This window comes from Numida meleagris, chromosome 2 (genome assembly GCF_002078875.1).
Source record: "Numida meleagris isolate 19003 breed g44 Domestic line chromosome 2, NumMel1.0, whole genome shotgun sequence".
NCBI classification, from domain to species: Eukaryota; Metazoa; Chordata; class Aves; order Galliformes; family Numididae; genus Numida; species Numida meleagris.
The window spans coordinates 30,677,228-30,691,682 of record NC_034410.1 but is presented as its reverse complement, the minus strand read 5'-3'; the positions used below and the strand labels follow the sequence as shown (position 1 = coordinate 30,691,682).

Sequence of the window (14,455 nt, the reverse complement as noted above, 5' to 3'; positions counted from 1 at the left end):
CCATGTGCTGCTTTGGTGTTGCTTGTGATTTGAATTTGAATATGCCTGCTTCTAACTCATTCTCTTTCTTATTTTAGCAATTCATCAAAATGAAGAAAACAGCAGTCAAGAAATAAGAGGGCTGGAAGAGCTCAAGGGTGCCTCTGATGCTCAGGTAATTGTGTAAGATTAGTGGTGTTTTAAAGACTTTTTCAGGTATACAAGTTGAAGGATCTGCTTTTGATAGCTGTTTGGCACTAGAAAATGGATTTCCTTCAGTGTTCTGAGCAGGGAGCCGTAGGAAGTAGAGGTCTACTGGATCTTGTCTTATGTGGCTATTTAGAATAAGACTGATGGTCACCATGGGAATTAATCCCACGATGTTGAAATCAGACAGCATTTTTAAACTCTCTCTGCTCTTTCTAGATGATACACATAGCACATACCAGATGTGAAAATAAAATGAGTTGTGTTTTAAGAGGCAAGGGCATATGACATTTTGATTGAATTTTAATCACCATAAGTAGACATGCAATGAAATGAAGATACTTAAGAGTCACTTGAGTGTAAGCAACAACCGCTTTCTTTCCTTCCTTAACTGCCCCCATTTACAACAAAAACATACTTCTAGATATTACTCAGAAGAAATAAAACTGCATTCTTCAGTAATTTATTGTGGGATTTCTTACCCCTGTTGATTCTGTGAATCTGTTTTGATTAATCTTCAGTTCATTCAATCATTCAGTTCATGCATTCGAACTGTGCATAATTATATTGCTTACTGTATTGGTACTGATTGTTTTTAATTTAAAATTGATTTATCCCAGACTTGACTGTTTTTTTTTCTGTTCCTCTTGAAAACATTATGCTTTGCACCAGTTGTCACCATTTCTTCTCCTGAGGAATACAACTTGCAGTTCTTGTGTCTGATATCGCTCCTAACATTTTGCCAGCTAAAAAGCTGTGTGTGAGAGAGATGGGTTTTGTAATGCTGTCTGTGGGCAACCCTGTTCTATGCAGCCATGTTAGCAGTACTTGTACTCTTCTAGAGATGCAGGCTCTCTCAAGCACAGAAGAGTCTGAAGGAAGTTTCTGTAGGTGAGCTGGCTCATGCCAGACATCTCAAGGGCACAGGCAGAATGGAGACCATGTGTATGTGCCTCATGTGTCAGTTTGTAACTGGATATTTACCACGCTCTTTACAGTAATACTTGAGCAAGGTGTTCAGAAATGACCTGCTCTTTTCTGTTCTTAGTTATTTTTAGGTATACTTTGTTCTGCTTTGTTGTTGTACGGAGGTTATCATCAAAGTAATGTCTCTTATTTATTTCCATGGAAATTAAAACAGATACAAAGAGCATAATAACACTCTTTGATAAAGATACAAAATGTGATTTTTTTCAACAATCACCACCATTAACTGTGCTTTTTCACCAGCAATGAACAACAGCCTGCATGCTGGACTCATAAAAATCTGCAGCGCTGTTGCCACCTCTGAAATGCACCACCCGCCTCCTCACTGTGTTCACATCCACTGTTTGGTCTCCATAAACATTCAGCAGGCATCAGTGATATCTGTGGGTGCCATTTTTTTGCTCAGTTTGACAGGCGCCATTCTGTCAGACTGCCCCTCTGCTGCCATCTGTCACACAGCAACAACATGTGATGGAATATTGGTGGGAAGGTTCAGCCTCTGCTGCCATACCACCAACATCTGTCTCTGATGTTGTGGTCCAACATAATAAAATAGGAGGTATTACTTTCGGAGCAGTCTGTGTAGTTGTTTATTTTGGGGGGAGAGGGGGGCAATGCTTGTTTACATTTATATAAGAGATATAGAAGGAAAGACTACGTTGGTTGCTCAAAGCTTGTAAGTAGACAGCTAGAAAGGTAGTAGGATTACATGGGCAGATGATAATGAAAAAGAATTGTTAATACTGATTTATTCAGCTCATTCGGCTGCAAAGCAGCTTCTAAAGTTTGAAAGCTTGAAACACGTTTACAATTAATTATTAACTGAGCAGTTAAGAAAAGTGTTGAAAGGCTCAACTGGGAGTAGAACGGTGGCATTATCAAAGCAGCTGTTGCTCTAATTTGTTTATCAGTCCCATAAAAATGGAATTCTGCGAACATTGGATACAGTTTGGGCTACGAGTGTGGATGGTTTTTTCACTTCAGTGAGACTGTGCAAGTGACTGGAGCAAAGTAAATGATCTGTCGAGGCAGTGGCATATTGGTTTTAGTTTTCAGGGTGATCAAAGTGGAAGCTTGTGATAATTATGCTTTCAACAGATGGCAAGGAGATAGAGGTACAGTTCAAACAAAACAAATCTCTTCTGTTAGCAAAGTTTAAAGGTGCGGTGCCTGCTCTAAACACTGCTCTGCTTGACACAGAGTTGACTTACCTCAGTAATTCACAAAGCTGGTGGAAGTCTGGAAAAAAATTTGAGATTTTAAAACAGCTTCTTAAACAGTGCGCCCTAGGGATGCCTTAAGTGACTGCCATGTCACTGCTGGCATATTCATTTAAGGATTTTGCAGAGGGAATATTTTCCAATGGCTGTGCTGGAGGAAAAAAAAAAAAAAGTATTGTCAGCATCTTTCCTTTTCCAGCCTCAGTAGTGATTAATTCATTTTTATTCCCATTCAACTTTCTTATTCCATTTCAAACATTCCAGAAACACCTGTAATTATAGTAATTTTGTGCTGTAAGTAGTAGTGAAGTCTTACTCTAAGGCTCCTGCGTATTTTTTTTTATCATTTGTTAAACAACTGTCAGTTAAAATATACAACTTCATAATTTTCACCTTCAAATAAGTTAGTACTTGCAACTCAGTTGGTATATGTGAATTAGGGGACTAAGCAGAAATCTTTGGGCGTGCAGGATTTTGGAGGCTGTGTGCCTGCACAAAAGACAAACCAAAACTGCATTGTGCAAATAGAGTGGCCGGTCTTTACCCTTTTCCTTAACAGCTTTAGAGGTATTTGTTGGAAATTAGATTTATATTGACAAATGAAAATGACCGGTAGTATGCGACTGTAACAATATCTTCCCAACTAGCTTTTAGAACTTGTCATCAGTTACTAAATTAGTTGAGCTGGATGCTTTCTCATATTACTTAGCAAAAAGATTTATGGTGGAAAATCTATATAATTGAGAAAATCAAAATTAAAAGTGAAGGACTCATATTTTTGTCCTTAGTTATTAAAAAACAACAATAACAAAACCCACATGTTTAGCATTTTGTTTTTCAAATGCATAGTTTACTCCCAGAGCCTGGCATGTACATTTAACTTGGTAGTACTCTATCTCTCTCAGGAATTTTTTAGTTGGCCTTTTATCCTCCGGAAGGCTGGTATAGCTGGGGGAGGAGGGACATATTAAAAAGTATGATTTCTTCTTGGTGGTTATTTGAAACAGGGTGATAGGATTCTCTAAAGAAACTTTCCATTTGAATACAGGCAGTATTTGTGGTAGGGAGTTAATTTTTCACTTGAGAGCTCATCCACATAGAAAGCAACAGTACCTTCTGTCTGAACATACAAAGAAAAGCAAGGACCATGTGTTCAAAATGTTGCCTTTCTCCACAATGTTCCTTCCACTTGAACATACCGAAGCCAGTTGTTTCTTCCAAAACAGTAACTCCTCTTCCTTAGCTTAAAATAAGTGTTTTTAAGCTTTGGGCTTTGCTTCGTACGTGGGGAATCGATACATATTTGTTCAGCAGAGTGAGCAGGGCATTTCTGCTGGATGTCCATCTGACATTTGATGTGCAGGGTCTTGTAACCATCTCTGCTTCTCATAGATCATGGTCTGACTTGTCTGGCTGGAAGGTGTGAAAAGTGCCTCCCCAGTAGTTATAGCCCAGATCCAGAGAGACTGTAAATCTTCATAGACCCAAAGCCTCAATAGGCCGTAACACTTTGAGTTGTCCTTAGCCTGCAGGGATTACAGCACACAGATGTTACACTCTGCTAGAAGCATCCCTCAGCCATGAAAAAGCAGGTTTGGCTTTAGCTGATATCCTCAGAAAATCAAAGCATTGTGTAGTGCCGATGTCTGACCTCAGCCAAGTCTGTGATAATGGCCCAAACTCCCTGTGTATATTGCTGGAGAAAAACAATTCATCTGACTAAAATGTCTACCGTAAAGTAAAAAATGGCATGTGAAATTTTTCTTTCAAATAATCCAGTCGGGATGTCTCTTTGGATTCAGGAGGGGAGCCTGTATGTTCCATCAGCATCAAAGCAGTGGATTTGTTACGCGCCCCAGCTGTTGAAATCTTACTCTACATTTCCCTCTTCCTTGGAAAAAACAGTGGGCTGTAGGATCAGTGGCTTGGGTGGCCACTTTCATGCCTTCAGCTGTCACGAGCAGGAGTTCCTCAAGGCCAGTGGACCAGAGCCTGCATGGCACTGCGTGTTGGTGGAGCATCCTAGGGCTTTGGCCTTGACTTGCAAGGTGTTTTATGGACTTCTGAGCAAATACCGATTTAGTAAAACTCAGGATGAGCAGTAGAAAGAAAAGAGTGGAGGAAAAAAAGGTTTATTTGCAGGTTGCCTCTGAAGTTGTATAGCAGTAATGTAGCCATGCCACGTGCCTGGCCCTCCCAAGGCATATGTTCTTCCACCAGGAAACATCTGGGCAAATAAAGCCGTGCAGCTCTCAATTGAAAAGCTATGTCAGCCACTGGCTCTGCTGTGAGCTATTTAGCCCTTGTCAGCTAACTTAAAGGGATAGGTTTGGTGTCCCTGTATGCAAGCATGAATCTGTCTTTATATGTACAGCATTTTTATAAAGCAACCAGTGCTGAATGTTATGGTGATATGCTATCAGCACAGCTTGAATAACTGGCAGAATGTTAGGAAAAAAAAAAAAGAACTATCATGTTTTTTAAAAGAAAATCTCATTTTCCTCCCCAGAGTTAGACAATATAATTTGTTACACATAGAATAAATAAATGTTGTACAACTTATTTTAACTCCTACGGCTTGAGTGCATGAAACATTGTTGGAGCCAGAGCGCTGGGAGTTGCAGCCTGTTATTTTTAGGAGTGACTGTGTTGCTCTTCCTTCTTTTTCCAGGGCCGTTCCTGGCTAACTTTCCCATGAGTTTTTAACCTCTTGCTCTTGTTCTCTGATGTAACAGGAAACAGGCTGACAGGAACAAACAAAACACAGCATATCAGTCACACACATAGTAGCACTCCAGTTAGTTAGCCCTGCCTTGTTCCTCCAAAGTAGATACATTTGGAGGCTCAGATGTGCCCCAGCTCTTCTTGAGTTGTTTCCCCGGCAGCAGCAGTTCATCTGTGCTCAGCAAGTGGCACAGAGTTCAGCAAATATGATCAAACAGATGCGTTTCTTTTAAGGTTGAAATTTTGTGGCAGTGCCATGTCCTGGGACTGTGGATTTAAGTATCTGTTTGCTCTTTCTCCCACCCTTAAGGCAGGGGTTTTGTGCAAGCTTCAGGAGAGAGATGACATTGGACGAATTGAGCTGGTCCAGAAGCTGGCACGAGAAAACTGTCAGTTTTTGCAGGCGGATAGAAAACAACCAGAGAAGACTGAACAAGTAAGACATTTCTTGTTTGGGTTTTATTGTTTGTTTCTGGTAGGGAGGGAGGTTTAGTTTAGGAAGCCGAAATAGTAAAGCTTGATGGTCAGATCCCAGGACGCACATTAGTCATGGAACTACAGCAGTTCTCTTCTGTCTTTTACATTTCTCTTAAGTGCACTGAATTCAATAATTGGCATCACATTTAAATTATTATGTTGTCTCTGAGTCTGTTACGATTATAAATATCTTATGCATGATGAAATAGCAGGTTATTTCCGGATGCTTTCCATCAAATTGCTGCTAGTGAATATGAAATGTTTGTCTTCTATTTTTTTTAGGATATATTGTCATAATGGATAAGGTATATGAGTGCTTAAAGCATTCAATTTAAATTGTCTTAAAGAAAATTACTTTGCTGCCTTGGAAGGAAGTATTGACTGGTACTTTTCAGTGTGAATTAAAAAGGGTAGGGAATTCAGAAGTTTCATAAAAATGTGTGCTTTCAACCAAGAGTTACTCTGAAGAAAGTATATTCTGTTTAATGCTTCTGAAAGCACTTATTCAAATGCTAATGACTGGATTGGAAAATGCACTAAAATATGACTGCTTTGCTTATAGTAGAATGTATTCTAATTTTATTCTCCTGGTAAAAATTTCTATTCTGACTGCATATTCAGCTAAAGTATCCCTTGCAAATAACTTCAAGAAACAACAAAAATTCTACCTTGTCCTCATGTATCTTGCTGTAACATATATGTGATTTCTTCCATTCTCTACTCTCTGGACAGCAGAAGAAAGACATACACATTAGAAAATAATTACTTTCAGCTCACCTGCGAGCTCCTTCCTACTGTACTAAGACCATACAAAGGAAAAGAGAAGAATGAAATCTTATTTCAGAGCTTCAGCAGCATAGAAGTTTTAGTGTTGTGTAGTTAAAAATGTGGTTGTATCAGTAGGTGTGCACAAAGGAGAGGAGTACTTAGCCAGGCTCAGATCCCTGAGATCAAATTGTTCCTCACTGATCCACTAGCAGTAGACAGCTGGCAGAATTTCCATTTATCTACAAACTGTATCAGCAAAGTGCAATTAAAAGGTTAGAAGCTTAAGTAAAGATTTTAATCCAGGAAAGATTTCTAATTATATTTTGGGATTTTGAAGCAAGATTACAGACTCTGAGGTATAGGGGAGAAGTGGACTGGTACTCCAAAAATTCGGTGGTGTTTTTGCTGTTTGCTCCAGTCACTGCAGAGGGTGTCAGCTGCAGTTCTGCAGCTATTCAAATTGCAGCACAGCTCTATAAATGGAAAGGAAAGAAGTGCTCAGCTTCTCATTTGAAAAGTATGATACTTTGCAATTGCTGCTATTTAGGGGGTGAATGGCTCCAGTTTAGCAGGAGCTCGATCAAGCTGAATGAGTGGCATAATGCAGCAGTTACTGCTCTTGAGCAAGGGTGTGCTGTTAGACCTAGGAGGTGCCAGGAAAAATGAAGGTTGCCTGAGAGCCTTTATAGGCAAAGTGCAGGTCATTCTGCACGTGCCCTTTATTTCTTGTGTGGGTTATTGCTAAGCTCACTGCTTTCACTGGGCTTGGGCACCAAGAAGGCACAGCTGAAGGTGGGCAAGATGTGCCACAGGCTTCTCAGTTTAGCTTGCTCAAGTACATTGCTTTCAGTGGAAAAAAAACCAAAAACCCTATGCTTTGCAAGGTGGAGGCAGTGGGAGCTAAGGTCATGAACACTCAGGAAGATGTGAGGCTCCATCCCTTCCTCTCCCTCCCTTCCTCTCTTCCCATCTGAGACTGCTCTGGCGTGTGTGTGCTGGCAGGAGTCAGCTCTGGGCAGCCTTCTCCTGCCTGCAGCTGTTCCCTCTCCTCTCTGAGGAGCAATGTGGCAGGCTATTGCAGGGCAGGCTGCGCAGTGAGCACTGTCCGTATGTGGGCTTTCAGCCTTCCCCCTATCCTACTGCTGCAGCAGTGATGGCAGATTCATTGGCATTGGCTTAATGCCCAGTCCCTTGTGTTCTACTGAAATGTTAGAGGAAGAATGTGTTCAGTTCAGGATGTGGTGTCCTTATAGAGTGATGTATATAGCATGCCCATCACACCTCACAGATGAGGTGTGGAGCTTCTTAGGGAAATTTCTCGTCTGTAACTCTAGCACTCTGAGTGTTGTGGGTATTTTGTCTGTAGGGCAAGATACCCTGGTCTAATGACCACTTTCACCTGACTCTGAGGTCAGAGCTTCTTGACTTACATGGGACAAGTGGACCACTATTGCGGGGGCTTGGGGGCAGATGAAATACCTATCTGCCTTCTTCAAGGCATGATGTTGGGGACTGTGGTCTATGACCTACAACAGGCAGGCAAAGCGTTGATTAATTTGGGTTGCTGGTTCAGAAAGAAGTGAAGTAGAATTATTTTTTTTTTTTCTGAGAAAAAGCAGATGGTCTGGGAGAGAGGAAATACGTGTCATCTGGGTGGCTCACTGGAGGACCCTGCTCATTTAGGAACTTAGGTGTCAAAAATAATGGATTCCTTGAGTTTGAATGTGGTCCGAAGGGCATGAAATCGGGGTATATGTATGCTGGTTTTGTACATGCCTACGTTTTTAATTCATCCTTTAAGCACCCAAGTCAGAAAGCCTATACTTCTTTGGTTTAAAGTTTCCTGTATGCTACCATTTTTTTTTTCAGATTTATGCTTTTCTTAAAAAAGTGTTCTAAAAAAATCCTGTAATTTAGAAGGTTTTGTTCACAAGCTGTATCATGTGTGACCTGCTTATTTGTTTGTAGCACTGCAAGCTTGCTGTGAGCAGGTTAGACAGTTATATTGGAATTTAAGGCAGTTTTGCAGCAGAGTGCCAAACTCCTCTCTGGTGAATATACTGCTTGCAAAATGCTCCAACAGTAATAATGCTTACAGACTTGTCGAGGGAAAACAGAAACAAAACTGAATTATAGTGTTTTTTTTTCCCATTCTCACTTGTAAATGTGTTACAATAAAGTTCTTAATTAAGGCTCTGAACCTGCCATATGTGTTAGACTTCCTAAACTTCAGTTTTGCTAATGAGTAAATAGTAGTAAATAAGCTTCTAAATAGGCAGATTGGCTTCTTATCTAAGCTGTCTCATTCCTGTGAGGTAAAAACATGCTGACAATTAAATAAAAGAAAATGGTTATCTAAGGTGAACAGAAATTATTTCATTTTCAAATGTGAGATACATTAAAAATGACTTAAAAGATTTATCATTACAAGCAAGTTGTGCTCATAAGCCTAGGGAAATGTAAAATGGAGTATTTGTATTTTTATGTTATTTAAATATTTCAGTCCTTTAAAACAATTGCTTTGACAGAAAATAGATGAAAAATCTGAATTGAAATATTCAGCTATAAAAAGAATGTCTACTTTTTTGAAAAATTTGCTTAGCATCCATTATAGAAAGCAAGCTCTGTACATAAAGCTATTTGAAGTAATTTGCCATTGCTCTTTTTGCTCAAGCCTACATTTGAGATGCATTTGAGGCATATTTGCTCTATACAGTATTTTTTGGAATGTCTTTTGAGCATTAAATAATGTCTGTGTAAGAGACTTGATACTGTTTGTGCAGTTTTTGCAGCTACTAGTTCAATGAAATTTTGCACTGATTAAGAAAATCCCATATGTTTATAAAGTCACTGTTTTATAAAAATTGTAAAAGAGCTCAAATATCTTTTTGTCTCAGCAATAGGGGGAAAACATTCTCCTATTTATACTGTGTTTTCATAATCAGTTGAACTGAAAAAGTTTTCTGCTAATTATCACTAATATTCAAAGGAAATTTAAGATCCTCTGATGCGCAGTGTCTGAAAAATGCATATTCATTTATTCAGCTGCATAAATTATATTCTAGTCTGGGGCTATTTCAACACTTCAGTGCATCGGTAAGGAAATGTTTCCCAAATCCGCTTTGTAATCCCTGTACAGATTAACGTATGTATTAATAAGAGTTACATACTGTTTAAAAGCATGAACATATCTGGAGCTTGAAAGCATCGATGCTGTGATTGAGCCAATTCAAGATGAAAGAGCTACATCATGGCAGGGCTGGTACACTTTCTGAAGAGGAACAGGTATTTAAGAACAGTTTTCTTAATTTACTGGCTACTAACTTTTGTAATCAGTGTTCTCATTAAGGAGACGGATGGTTTGCTCATTGAAGCAGGTTAGCGGTCGGGCTGAGACTGTGAAAAGGCTTACAAAAGAAGATTAACGATTTAGAGCCTGGGGTTGTATAGATTACTCACAACTGAAGAATTTCTTGAGGAAATTCCAGCCCTGAGACATCATAGCTATTTTAGGGTGCACCTATCTAATGAGTAGACGCTTGCACACACAGGGACAAGAACGAGTGTCAGGACATGCACATAGTTGTGGTATTTGTTACCCTGACAAACAGCCTCGCTTTTAGCTCTCTCCTCTTATAACAGAGGCCGCTTTGTATCTGCAGTGTAACTGTGGATCAAACACGTAACAGCAATAGCACAGACAGAGTTCGCAGGAACTTTTGTGGCTTGACAGACATGAGATGGTACAGGTGTCTGAGGTCATTGGAGCAGAAGAAATTAAGCTGTTTCCTTTTGTCTATTAGGTCTTGCAATATTAGCCAGGCAACTATACCAGGGTAAGATGATTGCAATTTTGACTTTATAGTCTTCAACTACAAGCCAAGAAAAAGTGAGTCTTATCAGTGAGGTTGTCAGTTTATCACTTTGTGTTGATTAAAGCATAAATAATTTAGAGGTGGGTGCATGTGTGCTGCAGAGGTAGCTGGTCTGAAAGAGAAGCAGCAGGGACTGGATTAGTTCTGTCATGTTCCAGAGTGTGCCATGTTCCTGAAGGTCGATCTTTCATCTGCTGGAATGAATACGTAGCCATAGGTGATCAGCTGCTCTGGGTAAGCCAACCTCTTTATCTTTCGAGAAGAAAAGACTTCTGCAGGTCCTAGGATTTTTTCAGTGAGGTACAGGCACAGGCATCTTTTTGAAATGGAAGAAGTTGAACAGAGATAAGGAAATGGTCTGCAGCTCAGCTGTAGAACTGGGATTGTTTGGCTGCTAGGAAAAGCTGTTTCAACCTCTTTAAACACAGTAAAGGAAAATACTTTTTTAAATAACTTTTTAAGAGGGCTTACTATTCTTTTTGTTGAATCTGTTCAATGTGGCCCAAGGTTTGGAGAAGAATGCTCTACTACCAGCTGTGCAAAATGGCAGTGAGATGGTAAAGTCTTTATTCCTGTAAAAATACAACAATTGAGGCGAGTCATGCCTGTGCTCACAACACGTGCTGTGACCACAGTATAGAAGCATGTGCAGGATACTGCAAAACTCGCTCTTTTCCTTTGAGTCAAGTTCTATATTCCCATAATACTTTCTTTCCTCCAGATGCTTGGCCTAGTGATTAAAAGAAAAGAAAGCCCAATTTGCTACTCTTTGATTTATTCTGTAACATTAAACGACTTTGTATAGAAGGAAATTCCACATGCACATTTTGCCTGCTGGGCTTTATTGGAGTGGGGCAGTGACTCATTCCTGCATGTGACAATAGCTTAGCTAATGGAGCAGAGGGGATAAAAAGGGCAAGTGGTGACAGTTTAGGGCAAGTTTAGCAACAGGCTAAAACTGAATGTTGGGAGTCCCAATGCATGGATTGTATTTTTGTCCCCACTGTACATTTAATTTGTAACCTTCTCCAAGACCCATTGCTTCTCTGCATCTTTGTTTACCCAGGTATAAAATGGGCTTCTGAGCGGTAGGACCTGGAAGGAGTGCTGTAAAACCTGTGGTAGTTAATGAGTGTTGATGAATTACTTTGGGATCCTTGAGAGATGGACATCCCAGCACGATGGAAGCAACTAGACTTTGAGCCAGTCCTGTTCCAACACCTTGTTCCCAGCCCTGTCTGGTGCTGCTTTGTGAACAGACACAGGGGATAATCCTGCCAAAAAATAAAACAAATACACCCTCCTCGTGGGGCTGTTTTTCACTTGGGCTGGTTTCCCAGATGGTACAAGGATGTGAGTATGAGGTGGGAATGTGGTATCGCGACAGAGCCAACCCTCATGGGTGAGAGCATGCTATCTCTTCATAATGTACAGCTCAAATGCTTTCAGTTCTATTCAGGTTTGAGCCCTCTAGTTAGGCACACCAAAACTTCTTTTTACAAATTGTTCTGAAGTTTTGTCCATCTGCATAATTCATCTAATTTGTGAGAATTTGCTCAATCAAATGGTGTTATTGTGCTCTTTGCATACGTTGTAGTTTCCATGGAAATAAATTGGAGTCGTTACTTTTGGAGCAACTTACATAGTTTGACCTCCCCCTGTCAGTGATGCAGAGCATTTGAGTCATTCCTTGCTTTACTCTCTTCACTCTTGGAATTGAAACCAATCAAGGACATCTAGCTTTGGCTCACGGTGTGGACCTGACTGAGATTAAGCAGTGAAGATATCTGGAAAGATATTGCCAAGCCAGAAGTTGGTGGCTGTGTACCCCATTGTCCTCTCCGGAGGGGGTCGGAGTTTTGGTAGCCTGCCCATGGATCAGTCATTTAAAAGGGCTTAGAGATTCTGGTCACCTTTATTTTCCTCCTATTCATCTTTTTTCTTTTTTTTCTCCTCATATTCTCACAAATATATTTAAGAAGAACCTGCAGCACCGAAGTGTAGGTTTAGGCCAGTAGTGCAGGAGACACGTGTCATTAAACAGATGACCATGTTTCCTGCAGGCTGACAATATCCGTACAAGTCGGTTTGCTCCTGTTTCAAGCACATTCTGTGATAAGAGCTGCCCTTGCAAAGGGCAGTGTGGTTCCCGAGGCAGGATGCTCTGCATCAGGTGGGATCTCCTTTGATTGCAGGTACTTCTGTGCTGACATCATGACCCTTCCCAGATACCAGGGCAACTAACCTTTGTGCTGACATCTGACAGCCTGTGACAGGTCCTCACAGGAATAAATGCCACCAGCATTTGTCAGCGTTTGCTCCTGCAGGCAAGACCACCTGGAGTGTGGGGGTGTGCAGATTCTGCCTTTCCCTTTCATTCAGCTGCCTCTGCTCTTCTAGAGTCAGTTGATTTGCAGTGAGGGTTTTTTGGAAAAAGGGCAGCTGTGCAGTATGTGGCATTGCCTACGTTGTTGAAACCTCCACCACAGCAAGAAAAGAAAGACAACTTGACCTTGCATTTCTGCTACAGCCATTCTGTCAGTCACTGTGCTTGCCTGCATTTTAAAGCTTAGTTCAGCTCCTGCTGATGTTAATAGGTGTTTTTCAGCAAGAGCAGGATATAGCCCTTGGGGTCTAATGCTTCTGTCATGCTGTAGCCTCAGAAGGTGGTGGCATTTTGCAAGATGTGCTTGGCACACAGCCACCTGTGGAGAATGCTGATTTGGTAGCAGTTAATACACCACTTGCATTCATTTTTCTTGGTTGCGTGTGGCAGCTCAAAGAGCAAAGGAATGAAAACCCAGGTGATTAGGAGATTTTTGCTGACTGTCCTCCTCTAAATCAAAGCAGGTATTCCCCTTTCCTTCCTCGATTAGCGTTTCTACTGCTGTGTGCAGCACCTTCTATATTCTAATTCACAGCATGTGAAAATAACGTCTCAAGTGCATATGCATGAACTTCATCTTAACTACTCAGTGAAAAGTTTTAATTAGATGTTTCATGTGGAAACATGAAACAGGATTGGAAATTAGCAGTGACCTCGCGGCTGTCCTCAAATATGCTTTCTGATAGCATGTGGCAAGATGTTCCCAGCTTTTTGTCACTCTCTGGAGCAGGGAACGCTCTGATGTGTGGGAGCAGCAGGCGTGCTGGTTGAAGGAAAAAGCCTCATTTGGTGCCTTGGAAAATAATAGCAACCTAACTCAGGAGGATCGTGAATGGTGTGTGGTATTTCCTTTAGCAGCTTGCTGGAAAGCAAATCTCAGATGGATTTCCAAACTCTGTATTGGGGTAAGCCCTGAGCAGGGGATAATGCTGAATTACAAAGCCCTGTTTGGTCAAGGGAAAGGCATACAACCCAAATCCCTGTTTTGGCTGTGCTCTGCATCAGCTCTGTCCCCTGCAAGTCTGGCTGACACTGTGTCACCTGCAGCAGCAGACAGAGATCACCAGCCCTTAATTCTTCTCCGTTTTCTCTGGTAGACAATGTGAGCAGACCTGGGCAGGCTCTACCAGGAGCAGCATTTCTGCTTAGCCCAGTGCTGGGAGGAACCAAGAAGAACCTGCTCTTCAATGCAGGAAACTAGCACCATATTCAAATATGCATTGCCTTCTTGGTGTGGTTGCAGTATCACAGTGTCTCTTCCATTTTCAGATTAATGTAATGTAAATTTAGACCTTTTTGTCAAACAATTTTGACATTGCAAGTAGGAGATCTTTCACCACAGAAACATTAAAAATATACCTGTGGAAACAACTAGAACAGTTAAATTAAGTGCTTGCAAAATATGCTGTTTGGCCATATTTAGCAAGCTAATAGAATTGATGTGGTTATGGTGAGGGGAAGGCAACTCAGAGCTGGCTGGAGTGAAAGGGTCAGGATTTCAATTCTCGCACGCAAAACCTTGTTGTTTAGGTTTGGAGATAAAAAAAAAAAAAAAAAAAAAAAACAAAACAAAAAACCAGCCACATTCAGGCCTGGATTTCCTTATGTGAATGGCACACAGCTGGAACCTATACTGACTCTCTGGCTTTGTCTCCCTGTTTGCAAGTTGAATCAACGTATTGATTCAGTCTGTCTAAATAGTCAGTCCATACACAGTACCTATAGCGAGATAATCATTATGCTGTATTGATTTCTTTTTGACTTCCTAGATTTGATGAACCTGTGTAAATGAAAGATGTAGCTTCTAACCAAAACTCCCTCTGTGCTAAGTC

The 14,455-nt window shown here is 40.7% G+C and overlaps 1 protein-coding gene across 6 annotated transcripts in view; it reads left to right on the top strand.

Moving 5' to 3' along the window:
- Positions 1-14,455, top strand: part of RAPGEF5 (Rap guanine nucleotide exchange factor 5) — a 153,797-nt gene that overhangs the window by 63,210 nt on the left and 76,132 nt on the right. For 4 of the 6 annotated variants that reach the window (XM_021385925.1, XM_021385924.1, XM_021385928.1 and 1 more), the window contains exons 8-9: positions 78-154; positions 5,428-5,553. In XM_021385925.1, the coding sequence (XP_021241600.1) occupies positions 78-154; positions 5,428-5,553 (203 nt within the window). The remainder of the gene's footprint in view (positions 1-77; positions 155-5,427; positions 5,554-14,455) is intronic. The other 2 variants (XM_021385930.1, XM_021385929.1) reach the window with 1 other exon arrangement.